Source organism: Hypanus sabinus, chromosome 3 (assembly GCF_030144855.1).
Source record: "Hypanus sabinus isolate sHypSab1 chromosome 3, sHypSab1.hap1, whole genome shotgun sequence".
Taxonomy (NCBI): Eukaryota; Metazoa; Chordata; class Chondrichthyes; order Myliobatiformes; family Dasyatidae; genus Hypanus; species Hypanus sabinus.
Genome location: NC_082708.1, coordinates 37,338,999 through 37,360,549, shown reverse-complemented (window position 1 = coordinate 37,360,549; position 21,551 = coordinate 37,338,999). Strand labels below are relative to the sequence as shown.

Here is a 21,551-nt window from a genome sequence, read left to right as displayed (position 1 = left end):
GGATTCTGTGAAAGATGTCCAATTCACTTCTGTTAGGTTAAATCTTGGTAGTTACTTTGATGGTACAGGTTTCAGAACTGGAAGGGATTCTACCTGGACTGGATGGTGTTGGGATTTGGGTATATGTTGGAGGACTGCTCGTGTGAAGAGGTTGAAGCTTGCTGAGGTAACAAAGGCAAGGTCTGGGTTGTCTCCTTTTTTCCATCTGGTGCTTCTGAAGGTAGGGGTGTCCTTTGACTTGTATAGTAGCTCAAGGCTGTTGTTTAGAGCCCATGATACAACTTCTTCTCTGTTTGCATCGTCATCTTCGTATCCCCGGTTGGTGCTATGGCTATTAAAGTCACCAATAATGAGGTACATTTTGTCCTGGAGATCTAGGTTAGGTGGCCATATGAATGGTTCATTAGAGGGTTTGTAGACTCAGATGATTTTTTTTTTGTTTCAACTTTCAGAAGTTTCATTGAGCCAGCTTGGATGTTTGCTGTGCTCATTACTATAGATTTATCTTTAACAAAGATTGCATTTCCATAAGTTTGGCTAGGGGTGTCAATAGCCAAGTGCATTCCTGGCACATAGGGTTGGTTGTTCAGCCTATGAGTTTCTTGTATGCACAAGATGTCTGGTTTTAAGTTTGCCAGGATTTCTGCTTTACTGTGGCTGAGGCCTTCAATGTTGTGGCTAATGATTTCACTTTTCCCAGTGGGCCGAGGGTTTAACCTTTTACCACCCACTGGATCACTTGGTCTGGCGCGTAATGTCGGGATTGGTCTCCTTTCGAATTAACGGTCACAGCCTGAATGTTCCTGACTCAACCTCTGGCTGTTCACCCTTCCACTTAAGAATGCTGAGGGCTCGATCCAAGATATCTTGGACCCTGGTACTTGGGAGGCAACGTGCCACCTGGGAATCTCGGTTTTGCCCACAGAACCTCCATCCTCTTCCTCTAACTAATGAATCCTCTTCCTCATAGCTCACTTCTGTGCCCCTCTCTCTCCCCCCCATGTTGCAGAGTCAGTCTTGGTGCAAGAGACCTTAGCACTGTGTCTTTCCTCTGCTAGGTCATCCCCCCCACCCCACCGCTCAACAATATTTAAATTGGTATACCTCTTGTTGAGGAGAATACCTACAGCTATTCGGCACTGGCTGTTTAACCCCTTTCTTCTTCCTGACCGTCACCCAGTTTCCTGTGCCGGACACCTTGGGTGTAACTACTTCTCTATATATCATATCTGGCACCACTTCAGCTTCCCAAGTGGTCTGGAGTTCATTCAATTCTAGCTTCAACAATGCAGACCTTTAGAAGCTGCAGCTGGATACACTTCAAGCCCTGCTTTCTCACATCCCGCAAGAAGAGCATTCCACTCTCCAGCCTAGCATTTTTTACTGTACTAATTGAGCAAGTAGAAGAATAGTAGTAAAATTTGTTATCAGCAAGTTGAAAGAGAGAATGAAACATGGGCCCCATGGTAAACCTCACCTGCTGAGCTGGTTGCTGAATCATGCGGACATTTGAAGAGTGATTTAACAAATTTTTTGAGTTTTTCTGTATTACTACTTAAGCCATCTATTGTAACTGATGTTAGGGATTGTTTATTCATTCTGGACAAGCTCTGAAATTTATTGAAAGCTGTTTCTTTGATTGTCATCCATGTTGCCATGTGATGAAAGATGATTTTGTTGTCCCATTTGATATTTTGATGGGCTTTTGATACGGTAGAATCTACGAGAATATTCTCTATCATGGGCTAACTGGAGTTGGGGGAGGGGTGGTGGCATAAGCCTGAACTCTCGCCGTAGACAATCTGTCTGTCTTCAAAATTGAAAGTAAATATATTATCAAATTACATGTATGTCACTATATACAATCCTGAGTCTGTTTTCTTAGAGCATACACTCTAAATCCAAGAATCAATGAAAGACTAGACCCAACAGGATGGGCAAATAATGTACAAAAGGCAACAAAAGAAAAATAATTAAATAGGTAGGTAGATCAATATGCAACAAACAACCCAGCAATAAAATATCGCGAACATGAGATTTTTAAAATATATTTTATCTTACTGAGTTACAATGTGGAGTAGGCCCTTCCGGGTCTTTGATCAATGCCACACGGCAACCCTGATTTAATCCTAGACTAATCAAGGGGCTATTTAGAATGACCAATTAATCTACTAACCAGTATGCTGTGAAATCCTTGAAAATGAGTCTCTGGGTTCAATGATGGGGTGAATATAGTTGTGTGAAGTTATCCCCTTTGGTTCAAGCGCCTGATGGTTAAGGAGTATTAACTGTTCCTGAAGCTAGTAATGTGCATCCTCAGGCTCCTGTACCTCCTTCCTGATGGCTGCAGTGAGAAGAGAGCATAATCTATGTGGTGGGGATCTTTGGTGATGGATGCTGCTTTTCTGTGACATTGCTTGATATAGTTGTGCTCAATGGTAGGGAGGGCCATATCCACTACTTTTTGTAGGACTTTCCATTCAAAGGCATTGGTGTTTCTTTCTTTCTTTTTCAATCTTTTTATTAAATTTCATATATAAAAAAAAAACAACACAAAATAATGAATAGATTACAGATTCAATAAACTTGAGATTACATTAGTAATAGGATAATAATATCCTATTAAAACATCCATCAACAAAAGGTACATAAATCAATCAAGTCTATATAAATATATATGAAAAACAAAAATAATCGTCGAAAAAAGAAGAAAAAAAAATTGAAATTATATATGAGAAAAAATATATATTGAAAAAAAATACTAAACTAAAACTAACATGGGCAATAATAGCACTTTATAAATATATAAAGGTGTCAAGAAAAGAACTCCAGAACTCCATACCTGAACAAGTATAAGTAGAGAAAAGGATCTGAAATAAGCCAAATTAATTCATATGAAAGTGTCGAATAAATGGTCCCCAGGTTTCTTCAAATCTAATTGAAGAATCAAAGATAGTGCTTCTGATTTTTTCCAAACTCAGATAAGAAATAGTTTGGGAGAACCACTGAAATGCAGTAGGAGGATTTACTTCTTTCCAGTTTTGTAATATAGACCTTCTGGCAATTAATGTTACAAAGGCAATCATTCGTCTGATTGAAGGGGAAAGCTGATTGCCATCTTCATTTGGTATACCGAAAATTGCAGTAATAAAATGGGGTTGTAAATCGATATTCCATACTGAGGAAATGACATCAAGAATGTCCTTCCAATAGTTATGTAAAGTGGGACATGTCCAAAACATGTGAGTCAATGAAGCCACTTCTAAGTGACATCTGTCACATTGAGGATTAATATGCGAATAAAATCGGGCAAGTTTATCTTTAGACATATAAGCTCTATGTACAATTTTAAATTGTATTAAAGCATGTTTAGCACAAATAGAGGAGGAATTAACCATTTGTAAAATTTTTTCCCATTTATCTGTTAGGCATTGGTGTTTCTATACCAAGCCATGATGTTACCAGTCAGTATACTCTCTATTATGCATCTATAAAAGTTTGTTAAAGTTTTAGATGTCATGCAGAATCTTTGCAAACTTCTAAGGAAGTAGAAACACTGCCCTGCCTTTTGTAATTGCACTTGCATGCTGGGCCCAGGACAGGTCATCTGAAATGAAAACCTGATGAATTTAAAGTTGTTGATCCTCTCCATCTCTTATCCCCCTGATGAGGACTGGCTCATGAACCTCTTGATTTTCTCCTCCTGAAGTCAATAATCAGTTCCTTGGGTCTTGCTGATATTGAGAAAGGTTGTTGTTGTGGCAAAACTCAGCCAGGTTTTGAATCTCCCTCTTATATGCTGATTTGTCACTGTCTTTGAGTCGGCCAATGACAGTGGTGTCATCATCAAACTTACATATGGTTTTGGAGCTGTGCTTAGCCTCACAGTCATAAGTATAAAGGAAGTAGAGCAGGCAAGGGCTAAGCCCAAAGACTTGTGGATGGAGATTGTAGTGGCAATGTTTTTGCCAATCCAAACATTGTCTGGGGTTTGCAAGAGAGGAGGTCGAGGATCCAATTGCACAAGGGGATATTGAGACTAAGGTCTCTGTGCTTATGATTAGTTTTGAGGATATAATAGTGTTGAATGCTGAACTATAGTCAATGAAGTGCATCCTGATGTATGTATCTTCACTGTCCAGATATTCCAGAGCTGAGCGAAGAGCCAATGAATGGTATCTACCATAGACTTGTTCTACTGGTAGGCAAATTGGAGCAGATCCTAGTTGCTTCTAAGGCAGGAGTTGATGTGTTTCATCACCAACCTCCAAAGCACTTTATCGGAGTGAATGTAAATGCTACTTGATGATGGTCATTGTGGCAGGTTACTATGTTCTTCTTAGGCACCTATCAAGACTTCTGAGTGAAGTTTTGTCATCTATGTTCCTTGGTTTTGCTTTGCACAAGGTAATAGCATTCAAGCCCTGTCACAGCTGTCAAGCATCCTTTGTTGATTCAAGTTTAGTCTGGAATTGCCTCTTCACACATGAGATAGCTTTGTGGAAATCATACCTGGAGCTCTTGTATCTTTCTTGGTCACCAGACCTAAATGCCACTGATCTGACCCTCAGATTGCAGATCTCAAAGTTCATCCAGCGATTCTGTTTGGGGGAAAACTGAATAATTTTGTGAAGTCACACTTGCCTATGACTGTTTTTATAAAGTCCATGACTGCAGTGGTGTATTCATTTATCCACTGAGTCCTCGAACATGGCCTAGTTATTGATCATTATCTTTGTTATAGCGGGAGCCTGTTCACTATTATCTCTGTTATAGGGGGAGCCTATCCACCATTATCTCTGTTATAGAGGGGGTCTCTTCCTCTATTACCTCTGTTATAGAAGGGCTCTTTTCCCATTACCCCTGTTACAGAGGTAGTCTCTTCCATTAGCCGTCGTAATTGGGGACAAGAAATTGTGGATGAACTGAATAAGTATTTTGTATCAGTTTTCACCTTGGAATATGCTGGGATTTCAAGAGTGTCAGGGAGCCGAGGTGAGTGTAAATGCTATTTCTAGGGTGAAGCTGTTTGGGAAACTGAAATTTCTGAAGGTAGATAAGTCACTTGGATCAGATGTTCTGCACCCCGGGTTCTGAAAGGAGTAGCTGAGGAGATTCTGGAGGCATTCGTAATGATATTTCAAGAATTAATATGTTCTGGCATGGTTCCGGAGCACAGGGAAATTGCAAACTCCACTCTTCAAGAAGGCAGGGGGGCATTGGAAAGGAAACTATAAGCCAGTTTATACTGACCTCAGTTGTTGGAAAGATGTTGGAGTTGATTGTTAAGGATGTAGTTTGGAGGTACTTGCCACATGATAACATAGGCCAAAGTCAGCATGGTTAAGGGAATATCTTACCCTACAGATAGGTTGGAATTCTTTGAGGAAATAGCAAGCAAGGTAGACAAAGGAGAATCGGTGGATGTTGTGTACTTGAACTTTCAGAAGGCCTTTGACAAGGTGCCACATGTGAGGCTGGTTGGCAGGGGACCAAGAGTGGGAATAAAGGGAGCCTATTCTGGATGGCTGCCGGTGACTAGTCATGTTCCATAGGGGCAGTTTTGGGGCCACTTTTTATGTTGTATGTCAATGACTTGGATGACGGAATTGATGGCTTTGTGGACGATACAATGATAAGTGGAGGGGCAGGTAGTGTTGGAACAGGGAGCCTATAGAAAGTCTTAGATAGATAGGAGAATGGGCAAAGAAATGACAGATAGAATACTGTGTCGGGAAATGTATGATCATGTACTTTGGTAGGAGGAATAAAAGCTGGGAGAAAATTCAAAGTGAATGAGGGGAAAGCATAAAAAACAGGTGCAAAGTGATTGGGAGTCTTCGTGCAGGATTCCCTATAAGTTAAGTTGCAACTTGAGTCGGTGGTGAGGAAGGCAAATGCAGTGTTAGGATTCATTTTACAAGGACTAGAATATTAAAAGAAAGATGTAATGCTGACGCTTTATAAGGCTTTGGTGAGGCCTCACTTCAAGCATTGTGAGTGGTGTTGGGCCCCTTGTGTAAGAAATAATGTGTTGACATTGAAGAGGGTTCAGAGTAGATTCACTAGAATGATTCCAAGAGTTAAAAGAATTATCAAATGAGGAGTGATTGATGCTGTGGGTCTTTCCTCATTGGAATTTAGAACAATGGTGTGGGGGTTGTGGATCTCATTGAAACCTATTGAATGTTGAAAGGCCTAGATAGATTGGATCTGGAGAGGATGTTTCCAATGGTGGGGAGTCTAGGACCAGAAGGTGGAGGCTTGGAAAAGTGACATCCATTTAGAATGGAAATGAGGAATTTATTTAGCTAGAGGGTGATGAATCTGGAAATGACACCAGGATTGGGGTGTGGTGGATAGTAAGCAAAGCTATCAAGGTTTGCAGAGGGATCTGCATCAGCTGGAAAAATGGGCTGAAAAATGGCAGATGGAATTTAATGCAGGCAAGTGTGTGGGTTTTGCACTTTGGTAGGACCAAGCAGGGTAGGTCTTGCGTGGTGAACAGTAGGGCACTGAGCAGTGTGGTAGAACAAAAAGGATCTGGGAATACAGGTACGTAATTCATTGAAAGTGGCATCACAGCTAGATAGGGTTATAAAGAAAGCTTTTGGCACATTAACCATCATAAATTAATGTATTGAATACAGACGATGGGATGTTATGCTGAAATTGTATAAGATGTTGGTGAGGCTAATTTGGAGTATTGGGTGTAGTCTTGGTCACCTACCTACAATAAAGATATAAACGAGGTTGAAAGAGTGCAGAGAAAATTTACAAGGATGTTGCTGAATCTGGAGAACCTGAGTTGTAAGGAAAGATTGTGTAGGTTAGGAATGTATTGCTTAGAACATAGGTGGTTGAGATGAGATTTGCTAGAGTTATACAAAATTATGAGGAGTGTAGATAGGGTAAATTCAGGCTTTTTCCAGAGGTTGGGTGGGACTACAACCAGATTTCATGGCTTCAGGGTGAAAGGTGAGAAGTTTAAGGGGAACATGAGGGGAAACTTCTTCACTCAGAAGGTCTTGAGAGTGTGGAATGAGCTACCAGCACAATGGTTCATACGAACTCGATTTCAGCATTTAAGAGAAGTTTGAACAGGTACATGGATAGTAGGAATATGGGTGGCTATAGGCCCAGTGCAGATTGTTGGGAAAAGGCAGTTTAGGTGGTTTTCGGCATGGACTAGATGGGTCAAAGGACCTGTAGTACTTTCTATAGTGCAGTACTTCTCTATGACTCTTAAGTTCCACTTCATCTCTATATTAAATGTGGGGTGACTTATTTTGAAGCTGTAACAGTTATCCGAGAAGAAGGAATATTTTCTCAACATCTACTTATAAAAAGTTTATCAAAATATCAAATAGGTTAACAAAATCATCTCTCATCCCATGGTAGCTTGGAAGACAGTGATAGAAACTGCCTGGTCTTCAGTAAATGATTTCCAGACTTGTGTCTAATGAACAGACAATACACTAACATCAGTTGCAATAAATGGCTGAATTAATATGTAGTTCTTGGAAAAACTTCAATAATTTGTTACCTCAATCTTCATAAATCACAGTCTTTCAAATAGTTCATGAGATAAGATTTGCCATGTGGCCTTTGTTACAATAGTCCCTTTCAATTTGTCATGTACACTAGAAAATTTATTTCAAGACTCTGTAACATCATTTTATATTAAAAAAGCAAACTGAGTTATATGTTGGGATGTTGTTTGAAATAGCATCCAATAAAATGAAGAATATGCTAGCCTAGCACCACCAAAGTGCCAGGTTTTTAATGTTTTTGCATTTGTGGTGGTTTTGAAATCTGTCTTCCTTTAAATGAATCAAAATATTAGAAATTGTGCTGAATATGCTTCAGTCTGATTAAATTTAGTTGGAAAATGTGTCATATCACAATATAGAAGGAGGCTACTCAGCACCTCATGTCTGTGCTAGAACTCACCATACCATTCCCATCTTTATCACAGCTGTCACCCCCCCCCCCCCAATTTCTTTTGCCCATGCTTTCAGATGTACCCCATCAAATACTCTCTAGTACCCTTGGCATCTGTTTGCTTAAGGGGTAACTTGCAGTTAACCTATTAGTATCTCTTTGGAATGGGGATGGAACATGCACACCAGCTTTACAATATGAATTATTGTTTAAAATATTGATAGCTAATGTACAATGGCATGCAAAAGTTGGGCACCCTGGTCAAAATTTCTGTTACTCTGAATAGCTAAGTGAGTAAAAGGCATAAAGTTAAAGATGACACCTTTTTTTAATACTTTAAGCAAGAATTACTTTTTTATTTCCACCTTTTAAAGTTTCAAAGTAACAAAAAAGAAAAGGGCCCAAAGCAAAATAAACACTTTCTATAGCCAGCTAAGAGTCTTTCAATTCTTGTTTGGGGTATTTTCACCCATTCTTCCTTGCAAAAGGATTCTAGTTTTGTGAGATTGTTGGGTCGTCTTGCATGCACTGCTCTTTTGAGGTCTATCCACAGATTTTCGATGATGTTTACGTCAGGGGACTATGAAGGCCATGGCAAAACCTTCAGCTTGTGCCTCGAGGTAGTCTACTGTTGGTTTTGAGGTGTGTTTAGGATCATTATCCTGTTGTAGAAGCCATCCTCTTTTCATCTTCAGCTTTTTTAGAGACAGTGTGATATTTGCTTCCAGAATTGCTGGTATTTAATTGAATTCATTTTTCCCTCTACCAGTGAAATGTTCCCCGTACCACTGGCTGCAACACAAGCCCAAAACATGATCTATCCACCCCTGTGCTTAACAGTCAGAGAGGTGTTCTTTTCATGAAATTCTGCACCCTTTTTTTCTCCAAACATACCTTTGCTCATTGTGACCAAAAAGTTCTATTTTAACTTCATCAGTCCACAGGACTTATTTCCAAAATGCATTAGGCTTGTTTAGATATTCTTTTGCAAACTTCTGACGCTGAATTTTGTGGTGAGGACACAGGAAAGATTTTCTTCTGATGACTCTTCCATGAAGGTCATACTTGTGCAGGTGTCGCTGCACAGTAGAAGAGTGCACCACCACTCCAGAGTCTGCTAAATCTTCCTGAAGGTCTTTTGCAGTCAAACGGGGGCTTTGATTTGCCTTTCTAGCAATCCTACAAGCAGTTCTTTCAGGAAGTTCTCTTGGGTCTTCCAGACCTCAACTTAACCTCCACTGTTCCTGTTAACTGCCATTTCTTAATTATATTACAAACTGAGGAAATGACTACCTGAAAACACTTTGCTGTCTTCTTATAGCCTTCTCCTGCCTTGTGGGCATCATTTACTTTAATTTTCAGAGGGCTAGGCAGCTGCTTAGAGGAGCCCATGGCTGCTGATTGTTGGGACAAGGTTTGAGGAGTCAGGGTATTAATAAAGCTTTGAAATTTGCAATGACAGTGAACAAGCTGTAGCCCTAACAAGCTAATTAAGGTCTGAGAACTTGGTAAAAGTTATCAGAGAGCTCAAATCTACTGGGGTGCCCAAACTTTTGCATGATGCTCCTTTCCTTTATTTCACTCTAAAATTGTACAAAACAAAAATAATGCACTAATCTTGCTTAAAATGTTGAAAAGAATGTTTCATCTTTAACTTTATGACTTTTGGAGATCAGTTCATCTTCTACTCACTTAACTATTCACAGTAACAGAAATTTTGACCAGGGGTGCCCAAACTTTTGCATGCCACTGTATATTTACCATAATTTCTAAAATATGTTTTCATGGAATAAAACTAATTATTAAAAGTTTAAAAATTATTTTTATTTTAGGAAACCCTATCCATTAAATACTTCTTTCCCTTTGTTCTAGGTGTTATCATTTACTCATTCAATCTCTTTTCACTCTGCGGAAACATTTGAATCCCTCCTGCAGTGTTTGAAAATGGATGACGAAAAGGTAGCAGAAGCTGCATTACAGATCTTCCGAAATACTGGGCACAAAATTGAAGATGACTTTCCTCACATCAGATCGTATGTTTCATTACCGTTACTCAGTATAGTGTAGTGAAATATAAAAATCTCTTTCAAAGAGCAGTATGAGAATAATTTTTTCTGGTTCTGCAAGATTATTTTGCTTATCCAGATTAATATCAGAATAGTTATTCAAAAAACCTAGTTTTCAGAAATTTGAATGTATTAAATACTTTCTACAGTGAATTGTAGATTAACTTTCTTTCACGATGTATGTGTTTATTGTTCAGTGAATACATATTTCCACTGATTTTTTTGCAATAGTGCTTTTGAAGAACAAATTGTTATAGTTGAAAATGAAAGTGAATAGAGAGATTATATTGTAATTTGTAAGGATTTATACTCCTAACTACTGTTATAAAAGTCTGTCACACAAAACATCAATAATAGCAAACTAAGCATTCTTCCAATACACCTAGTATTAATTTATGAACTCCATGTTGTACTGGGGGACGGAGGTTGAGAATTAGAAAGACTGCGGAAAAAAAGTATGGCATCGAGTATGTCCGTAAAATTTTAATGTGCTGTGTTATGCATCCCACTGCCTTGTTGCATTCAATGTTCACAAGGTGAAGCAACAAATACTAAGAGTAATTATCAAATGTTTGTAGTGAATTATGTTCATTTGCACAATGGTGATTGTGTCATTGGGTTCAATTATACTTGTGTTGCTTGAAAATAAATTTCAAATTAATTTCTTACTGCTGAATTTTTGTCCATCTATTGTCTTGTGTGCATGTAAAATAAGGTGGACAAATACACAGACAGCAGAGGGTGCTATTCCATTAGTGAGGTTCTTGGAAATATTCAGGTCAGTGCCAAATGATATTTGGCACTGGTATTAACCTTTCTATCAGATGCATATTCAATTTAATTTTCCAAATCTTGTGAAACCAGAATCTCAATCAACATTATGTTTAATTTTTCTTAGTGCTTTGTTACCAGTACTGCAGCAGAAGGCGAAGAAAGGGACTGCTCGACAAGCCAAGCATGCTATTCATTGTATTCATGCAATATTTTCCAGCAAGGAGACACAGTTTGCACAAATATTTGAGGTAAAACATTCATTAAAATTGGATTTCAATGATATTTACTATTATCCTGTTCCTAGTTCAGTTGATGGTTCCAAATTGTTTTCCTGCTTGATGAGGGTAAAATCTTTATAAGCCTATTCATATAACTTAAATTCACATTATATTCCAAAGAGTAACTTGCTTTTGGTTGTGTTAATTGTGATTACTTGTACAAATCTTTATGGTGTTGATGGTTAAGCTGGCGTTTCTGTACAATTTAGCATAACTTATTTCACAACTCCCTCTTTTCACCTGATAAGAGATCATTTTTAGCACTCTCTTCTTAGTTCCAGCAATTTTAGTAAAATGCTGTTGCACTCTCCCCTGGACCCCTGAAATAATATCACTAAAGCTTGATCTTTGTTTTTGAAGGAACTGGCATTTGCATGAAAGAACCTGAAGGAAAATGGCATAATGTTGATTTGAGCATGCAGGGTAAAGAATTTTAGTTTTTGGGATCAGGGCATTTTTTTAGGAAGGCCAATTTATGGCTCATTCTTAATTATCCTTGAGAAGATAGTAATGAAATGGCTTGTTATTCACCTTTTAGTGAAGTTGCATTTGCACTGCTGTTTGAGAGGAAGTACCAAGATTTAGATCAGTGATAACGGGTGTAATATATCTCTAAATTGGGATGATGTGTGGCTTAGAAGAAATGTGTAAGTGGTGGTGTCCCCATGCAACAGAACTACCTTTACCATTTTTGATGATAAAAGTCAGAGGTTTGCAAGGTGCTTACTGAGTAGCTTAGGTCGAGTGTTGCAGTTCAGTTGTAGATACCACATACCGTAGCCAGTTGAGACAGGTGGTAGAAGGAATGAAAGTTCAGAGAAGTGGAGAAGGTACTGTTATGAACCCCGTAACTGGGTCCCTTACCAGCAAAGATCGAGAGGTCCGTTGAAGTCTGATGGTACTATTTTTAAAAGTCTTTATTTATAAAGGGGCACAAAAATAAGATTAATACAGACATTCAGATAACATACGTCGTCAATACTCAATCTAAAAACGCGGGTATAATAATAATCATTGATTAAGCAATAGCTCTGTCGTTTGTCTAGGGGACATTGTATTGTCCGATGGAAAGATAAAAGTCACTGTCCTTTCAAGCTGCAGCTCTTTGGGTTTAAGAGAGACGGTTTTAAACTTGCCCGGGTCTTTTATGTGGCCAATCCACTGAGCCGGGGGAGTTGGTTCCCCGTTGTTAGTTCCAAGTCGTTTTCTGTGGTACCAGCCACCAGCCCCCAGGCAAGGGAACCGAATGCACGTGGCTTCCTTCAAATGGCTTCCCACTAGTACGGGATCGCTAGCATTTCTTCTGGTGTGTCTGAGGGGCTGTGCCTACAGCCCCTCTTTTATCTTAACTCGCAGGGTAGTAGATGTCAATCAGGTTGGGGTGATGCAGTCTCTCTCTCAACCAGCCCACTTTGCCCGAGGGCTTGCACGTAGCATAGTCCCCAATCCACAAACTTTGTCTCCAGGAGACAATGGCCATGTCTGTCTCTCATTTCCTGGGTCCTCTGACCCAACCCAATAATGCTCTTGCGATTCTCACAAAGGAGGGGGCTACCCCGCACCCTTCGGCACCTCGGAGCTGTGATACATTCATAACAGTACCAATGAAATGGATTGTTTTATGCTGCTTGGTGCTGAAGTCCTTGAGTGCTGCTAGAGCTGGACCCATCCAGGCAAGTGACAATATTCCATTATGGTCCTGAATTGCATTTCAGGATGTATATTGCATACATTTCTCTGACATTAAATGCACCTTTGAAATCTTTGAATTGTCCCTAGTAGGTGATGTTAGGATGGGGGTCGTTTGCTGCAGAAAATGCATTTACAAAATCTTGTGACATATCCAGTTGAGTTGCTTTGTAGTGATAACCCACAGGATGTTGATGGTGGGGAACTTTGCAATGGAAATACTATTGTGTCAAGGTTAGTTGGTAGACACCCTCCTGTTGGAAGTGGTCATTGATATTTTTGTGGCATGGGGGTTATTAATTTGAACACTAATCATTTGATGTTTGTGAAGAGGACATGACATGGTTGACTGGCCTGGACGTGGTTTTGCCTTAGTGGCTTTTGGTGCTTAAAGTTGATGCTGACTTGTCCAACTAGTTTGTTGTATTTCAATTATACTAGTGAGAAGTTTGTTTGATCATTTGAAGGAGGACTTTGGGGACAAACACATTGGTGAGTCTGAGTTACTAATAGGTCAGCCTAGGTAAGATTTGCAGATTTTTTGAAAGACATTAAGGATTTACAGTACTGTGCAGAAGTCTTGGGCACATTCTGTTAATATAGCCAGTGTGCCTAAGACTTTTGCACAGTACCGTAGTTGTCAAATTGGAGAGGAGAGCCAGTTTGTAAATCTGGCAGGAGCAAAGGATGTTTGGAATGGTGAGGGTGGAGTGCCACAGGAGGAATGTGGGACAGGTGGCAGAGACGGAGTGTCGGGGCAGGGGGTGGTGCAAGTGCAGACACACCCAGCCCTGAGATACCAGGCAAGGTCACTTGATTCTAAACCATTGGTTTATTGATTATTACAGAATGTCTCTCTGATGCTCCACATTCCCTCCCCCTCCCTTCCCCTTTTCCCAACCATGATTTCCCTCTCTCTGCCTTCTTCCCACTCTCAATCCACTGTAGAGACCCATATCAGAATTAGGTTTATCATCACTCACATATGTCATGACATATTTTGCAGCTGCAGTGCAGTAGTGCAGTATATAAAATTACTGGATTATTCTAGCCGTTCTGTGGTCGCAATGACTTAACAATTAGTTGTCTTAACTACAAAGTATTATTAACTGATGTCCCACAGCGACATTGGATGCTTTTTGAACTTTGTATTTTTAGATTGTTAGCTATGATTTGCAACTCCATTATTTTAATTTCAGCAGCATCACCGGCCAGAAGTTCAGTCTTTCTAGTTGGGGTAATCTTGATGCATGGAGATTATATAATGGTTAACTAATGAAATTCAAATTAATATTTGCATCAAAAGGATTGAAGTTGTATTCCCAATTCTGAACAGATACTAAAGGCAAATTCAGTAAATCACTGACGATTTAATAAAGGTGAAATGGAATCCATAGCTGGTGTATTTCTTTGTAATCTATATCAGGATTCAAAATCAAATGGGTTCTGTTGGATTAACAAGCTATTTTCTCCAAAAACTATTAGTTTAATTTATGGGTTTGAATTATAACTCTAGAAAGAATCCATCTTTTTGGAGGTCAGATGCTCCTGCACAGATGATTATCAGCATCTTATCATTCAGGTGCTTTCAAAATAACCAGACTAGGAAAATGAGACATAAGAGACTACAGATGCTGGAATCTGGAGGGGAAAAAAATAAGATGCTGGAGAAACCAAACTGGTCAGACAGTATCTCAAGGGGGAAATGAATAGTTATTACAGATTGAGATTCTTAATGTGAATCTTCTGACAAAGGCCTTCAACCCAAAATGTCAACTGTCCATTTTTAGCAACAGATTTCGCAGATCTGCTGAATTCTTCCCAGCAGCTTGTTGTATATTGAGAAAAGAGAGACTTAGACCATAAGATATAGGAGCAGAATCAGACTCTAGTGAATGTGAACTTTGCATTTGCCTTCTTCACCATTGAATCAACCTGTAAATTAACCTTTAGGGAATCTTGCACAATAACTCAAAGTCCCTTTGCACTTCAGATTTTTGAATTTTCTGTCCATTTAAAAAATAGTCTACCTTTTTGTTTCTTCTACCAAAGTGCATGAGCATACACTCCCTGACTGCCGTTCCATCTGCCACTTCTTTGCCCATTCTCTTAATCTTTCTAAGTAACCTCTCTGAACACTACTTGCCCTCCTCCTATCTTCGAAACACCCACAAACTTAGCCACAAAGCCATCAATTCCATTATCCAAGTCATTAACATATAAAGTAAACACCGCTAGTCACTGGCATCCAACAAGAAAAGGCCCTGTTAATTCCTACTCTTTGCCTCCTGCCAATCAGCCAATGCTCTATCCATTTTAGTACCTTTCTTGTAATACCATGGTTCTTAACTTGTTAAGCAGCCTTGTGTGTGGCACCTTGTCAAAGGCCTTCTGAAAATCCAAGTACAGCATTACTTCTTACTTCTTAAACATTACTCCTTTGTCTGTTCTGCTTGCTATTTCTTCAAATAACTCTAACAGATTTTTCCTAGAGGAAACAATGTTGACTATGGCCTATCTTATGTGCCTCCATGTACCCCAAAACCACATCCTTAACAATCACTTCCAGCAACTTCTCAACCACTGAGGTCAGATTAACTGGCCTATAATTTCGTTCCTTCTGCCCTTCTCCCTTGGAGAGTGGAGTGACATTTGCAATTTTCCAGTCCTCCCGAACCATGCCAGAATCCACTGATGCTTGAAAGATCATTACTAATTCCTCCTCATTCTCTTCAGCCGCCTCTAAGAATCCTGAGGTGTAGGCCATCTGGTCCAGGTGACTTGTCTACCTTCAGACCTTTCAGTTTCCCAAGAATCTTCTCCCTAGTAAAGGCAGCTCCACACACTTCTGTCCCCTGAGCATGCACTTCGAACTAATGGCATACTGTTCATGTCTTCCATAGTGAAGACTGATACAAAATACTTACACAGTTCATCTGCTATATCCTTGTCTCCCATTACTGCCACTCTAGCATCATTTTCCAGCAGTCTGATATTCACTCACACCTCTTTTACACCACATATATCTGAAGAAGGCGTACTCTTTAATATTATTGGCTAGTTTACTTTTGTGTTCCATCTTTTCCTTAATGACTTTAAATTGCTTTTTGTTGGCTTTTAAAAGCTTCCCAATCCTCTAACTTCCCACTAAATTTTGCTCTATTATATGCCTCGCTTTTTTGTCAGCTACAGTTACATCATCCTGCCTTTTGAATACTTCTTCTTTGGAATGTATGTATCATGTGCCTTTAGAATTGCTCCCAGGATTTCTAGCCATTGCTAATCTGCCATCATCCCTTCCAATCAGTTTTGGCCAGCTCTTCTCTGATACCTCTGTAATTCTCTTTCCTCCACCGTAATACTGATACACCTGACTATAGTTTCTCCTTCTTCAATTTCAGGGTGAATTTGATCATATTATGATCACCTGCCCCTAAGGATTCTTTTACCTTAAGCTCGCTAATCTTTTCTCTGCTCTCTAATCATTGCACAATACCCAATCCAGAATAACTGATCCTCTGGTGCGCTGAACCACGAGCTGGTCTGAAGAGCTATATCGTAGGTATACTGGGTACTCCCCCTCTTGAGACCCAGCACCAACATGATTTTCTCAGTCTACCTGCATATTGAAATCCTCCATGACTATCGTAATGTTGTGATTTTGATGTGCATTTTCTTTCTCCCATTGTAATTTGTAGACATCTTTACTACAGTACTGTTTGGAGGTCTGTATATGACTCCCATCAGAGTGTTTTTACACTCGCAGTTTCTTTGCTGTACCCACAATGATTCTACATTTTCTGATATCTCTCTCTATATCTTATTTAATTTTTTACTAATATACCCCTTCTGCCTACCTGCCTCTCCTTTCAATACAATGTGTGCCCTTAGATATTAAGCTCCCAGCTATACTCTTGTTTCAGCCACGATTCATTGATGTCCACAATGTCATACATGCCAATCTGTAACTCTGCTACAAATTCATCTACCTTATTCTGTATACTGTGTGCATTCGAATGTAACACCTTCCGGTATTCATCACTCTTTTCCATTTTGCCCCCTTTTACATTGCAACTCATCCCGTTGACTGCAATTTTGCCCTATCATCATTCTCCTTGCTAACTGTCTCACTACACACTGCCTCTGTAAATCAAGTACCCCACCCTCAGCCCTATCACTCCAATTCCCATCCCCATGCCAAATTAGCTTAAACCCTCCTGGACAGCTCTCGCAAACCTGCCTGCAAGGGAAAATTTATGCTTTGTGAGAGACTTTGGAAACTACTTTCTGAACTGGGAAGCTCTGTAGCAATCTAAGATTAGTAAGAGTTCTGACAAAAAGTTTTCTTTTTTCTGATAATTCAGAATCCAAAATGCCAACAAATGAGTAATTTGCATTAAGGTTTTTAAAAGTTTGCACTGAGGCACAAAAGACCATCTGAAAAGGCTTTTGATAAAGTAAGACATGAAAAAGTAATAGAGGTGCTGAGCAAGTACAATCTGGATGGGAGGATGTGCAGATGATAAGAAACTTGTATTGGAATCAGAAAGCGGTGGTCAGGGTAGAAAATGAGCTATTAAACAAGGCGTAAGGCAGGGCTATGTTGGCTCACCAGATTTGTTCAACATCTACGGAGAATAGATTTTTTGGGAATGCGACCATCAGGCGACAGGTATTCCAATTGGAGGCCAGAAGGTGGATAACATCAGGTATGCAGGTGACATCATGTTGTTAGCTGACAGCGAAAACAAACTGCAAATTGGGTTGAATAAAGTGAATGAGAAAAGCCTTGACTACAGACTTAAAATCAACCCAAAGAAAACAATATCGATGCTGGTAAACAAAAGAAACGCCAAAGACTCATTCATGATGGTATCGTTACAAGTGAATGGACAAGACATTGAACAGGTGCGAAAGTTTGAATATCTTGGCAGTTGTCTGACAGATGACAGGTGATGTGAAGATGAGATCAGAAGGAGAACAGGTATGGCTAAGACCCAGTTCATGAAGCTGAAAGATCTACTATGCAATCAGAAGGTAGATATCCGAAATAGAATCCGTTTCCTCGAGTGTTACGTTTGGATCAGAAACATGGACCCTGAAGAGGGATGACATGAAATGAATTAGTGTTTTTGAAATGTGGTGCTATTGACGAATGTTGAAGATTAGCTGGGTAGAGAAAGTTTCAAATGAGAGGGTTTTGTCCGAAGTTAATAGACCATGGACATTGCTAGTGAAGATTTGGAAGTTAAAAGTTGCTTATTGTGGACATGTTACGCGGAGAGATGACATCTTGTCGGACTTGCTATATGGAAAGGTGGAGGGAAAGAAAGGAAGAGGAAGGCAAAGAATAACGTGGCTGAATAACATCAAGGATTGGACCAAACTGGACAAGACTAGTGATGTTGTGGACAAGTGTCAGGACAGAATAGCGTGGAAGGAAATCGTCCGCCAACTGGAAATTCCAGATGCGACCTAATGATGATGAACCACGATCCAAAGTCTAAAACCAGAAATGAATCTTATCAATCACATCAATGCATTTCTTTAATTGTTTAAACTTGCAGCACAGTTGCAGACCACTTCTCCATTAATTCGAGCTAAACTGCTCTGGCTCTGACCTCGCCCAGCCTTCAATGAAATTTTTTAAAATTTTCTCAACTTGGTATTAATGATTAGGGAAGCAGATTTCTATGTTTTTGCAAAATAGTTCTGTCCCTCTGCCTACTTGGTTAAATATTATTATAATACTTCGAATATATCTTATTTATTGCAGTAGTTTTATCAGAACCTGGAATGAATTGATTTATAAAAGCCCACTTCCGCTTTAGTTTGTATACGATATTAATTCAAACCAGGGCGTTTTAGGTTATTGACAAAAGACTTCAATGTAGTGATTAAAGTGTAGAGAGCATCCACCTTTCAATCCTTTACTCTTTCCAGCAATGTAATATTTAGAAGGAAGTTTTCTAGTGAAAGCTGCATAATCTCACTAAATTGCAGTTTGTTAAAGTGATCCACATATTTCAAATATCATTATATTCCTTTATACAGGCTGTCCTTGATTTACATACACCCAATTTATTGACACCTTATATATTTGAATGAGATCCCATGAATATTATTAAATTCAAATACAAACTAGTCTTTGGGGGGAGGGGTGAAATTGTGTATATGTAACCTCCCTGCAATGATCAGGCACCATTGTTTCTTAACTACACGAGTCACCAGTTTTGCCATGGGAGGCCACTTAAGAGTTGGTTTGGAAATTGACAAACAATTGCCTCAATTGCGTAGCAATACTTCAATAGACAATGTAGCTCCACTGACACACAAGTCCATTGAAACCAGCCATCGAGCATGGGACATCCTGATTCTGATTATTGTAACTAGGCAAGGAAGATGATAAATGTTAGCACTAATTGGCCCTCATCAGCACCATTTCTTATAATAGTACATAGGCATTGCTATGGTATTGAATTATTTTATGGACAAGATTGACTTAGTGATATCAGTAAAACCAGAACCCATCCCAAAACAACATACATTGCTCATCAGGATGATCATGCAGTTTAGTGCTGTCAGAGAATGATCTGGGATATTGTGGTTTGTTGCTTTCAGAAAAGATCACAAGAAATTTAGGAGCGGAGTTAGGCCACAAGGCACCCTGACCTTCAATTAACACTTGAAATATGTGTCATTTGTGCACCACCACCTCCTGTAAAGTATTCCCTGACAGTATTGTTACACTGGGATGTCAGAGCACAGAACTGCATCTGTGACATTTGCAGAAAAAGTCAATGTAACCTGATTACTTTGTTTTTTTAATATTTTAGCCTTTACACAAGAGTTTGGATCCAAGCAACCCTGAGCAGCTCATAACGCCTTTGATTTCAATTGGTCACATAGCTATGCTGGCTCCAGAACAGTTTTCGGCACCTCTGAAATCCCTGGTGGCTGGTTTTGTCGTGAAAGATTTGTTAATGAATGACCGGGTAAGTACTGATATGGTAGTTGCAGTTTCTGTTGTTTTTATTTGTGATATCTTCTACCTGCCACCAATTTCAAGCCAGCAAGATGAATTGTAAGTTTATTCCCAAGTTTCACGAACACATATTGATAGTTCAAGTACAAAAACTGAAAGTACTTCAAACTGTCCACATTCATAATGCAATTTCCTTCAAGTAAACTAACAGTCAAAATGTTTCCTAATCTTCTAGATTGGGAGCTCTTTGTAAGAAAACATTAAGCCTGTGCTGATTCCCATTTGTGCAGTATGTAGCACATCCTTTCACAATACTAAGAAAATGTAAGCAGAAATTTTTATGGAAAGGAAAAGCAAATTAAATCCTGATTGTGTGTACTGTATCTTAATTTTTTTATTATCCATTGTACTTTGGCAGTCATTTGCAGCTACTGTATATAAGGCTTGTATAAGGAATGAAAAAAGAGTGTTTTTCATTCTTAACAGATTTAAAAAAACAGAATACCAGTTATTTTCATCAGTAAAACACTCTGCTGACAATAAATACATACCTGAGAAATGTCATGGAATTCCCTTTTTTATAAAAAGTTCTCATACAAGTAAATATTATGACCATTGATTTGTGACCAGTCCCCTTGAATGTGGATTATACTGATCAGTGACGTGATCAGTTATTCTTGGGAATAATTCCAGAAAATTAAAATGGAGTCAGAAATGAGACAATATAGATGTCAAGATGTGTACAATATTAGGACAGGAAAATTTTGTTGAAGAATTACATAGGAATGTCTGAACTAGTTTGTCATAACCAGAATTGTCATATCTATGGTTTCTACAAAAAGAATCTGACTGACATTTGGACAACTTGCACAGTGCCTCACACATTCTATTGAAAAGGTGTAGCCCATCATGAATTAGTAAGGAAATTAGAAACTAGGTAAACTTGAAAGGCATGTGGATGTGGCAAATGTCACTCTTCAGTTCATATAAGTGGCAGTGTAATTTGGAACTTTACAAATCAATTGCTTGGATTCTGATAAGAGCTTCATTACAATAAAGCTGCAGCAGCAACAATTCTGCCTTTTGCACACCAGCTTTAGAGCAAATATTGTTCAGCGGTTTTAGAGAATGACTTAAGTTTCAAGCAATGGATGAAGAAAAAGAATAGACAGTCTTTATGAACATGAGTAAGATAACATTACATTGACAAGTTAGACATGGTAGGCTAGTGCAGAAGTTGAGGCAGAAGGGATTCTCGTGAACATGAACGTAGGAGGCATAATTAGTAAGTTTGCAGAAGAAAAGAAAGTCGATGGCAATATGGATTGACAGGAAGATTCTTAAGTTAAAGGAAAATGTAGATCAAATAGATGTTTGTATCGAATGTTGGCATATAGAACTTAAATTGGATTTCTGCAAGGTGATGGACTTTGGGAAGTCGTAGGACATATACAATAAACGATAGGATGCTATAGAATGTTGATCAACAGTAGGACCTATGCTTTCTGGTTTAAATTCATAATTCCCTGAAAGTGGCAAGCCTAGTGGAAAGAGCAGTGAGGAATGAATATGGCATACAGGCCTCCACATACAGTGGCATGCAAATGTTTGGGCACTCCTGGTCAAAATTTCTGTTACTGTTAATAGCTCAGCGAGTAAAAGATGACCTGATTTCCAAAAGGCATAAAGTTAAAGATGACGCATTTTGTTAATGGTTTAAGCAAGATTACTCATTTATTTCCATCTTTTACAGTTTCAAAATAAAAAAAAAGGAAAAGGGCCTGAGGCAAAAGTTTGGGCACCCTGCATGGTCAG

The 21,551-nt window shown here is 39.0% G+C and overlaps 1 protein-coding gene across 3 annotated transcripts in view; it reads left to right on the top strand.

Moving 5' to 3' along the window:
* The window catches only part of LOC132391212 (sister chromatid cohesion protein PDS5 homolog B-like), a 278,188-nt gene that overhangs the window by 195,385 nt on the left and 61,252 nt on the right, over nt 1-21,551 (top strand). For all 3 annotated transcript variants that reach the window (XR_009511122.1, XM_059964116.1, XM_059964115.1), the window contains 3 exons: nt 9,817-9,977; nt 10,909-11,032; nt 19,588-19,746. Coding sequence is in view for 2 of the 3 variants with exons in the window: in XM_059964116.1 (XP_059820099.1) it covers nt 9,817-9,977; nt 10,909-11,032; nt 19,588-19,746 (444 nt within the window). In the remaining variant the exon portion in view is untranslated. The remainder of the gene's footprint in view (nt 1-9,816; nt 9,978-10,908; nt 11,033-19,587; nt 19,747-21,551) is intronic.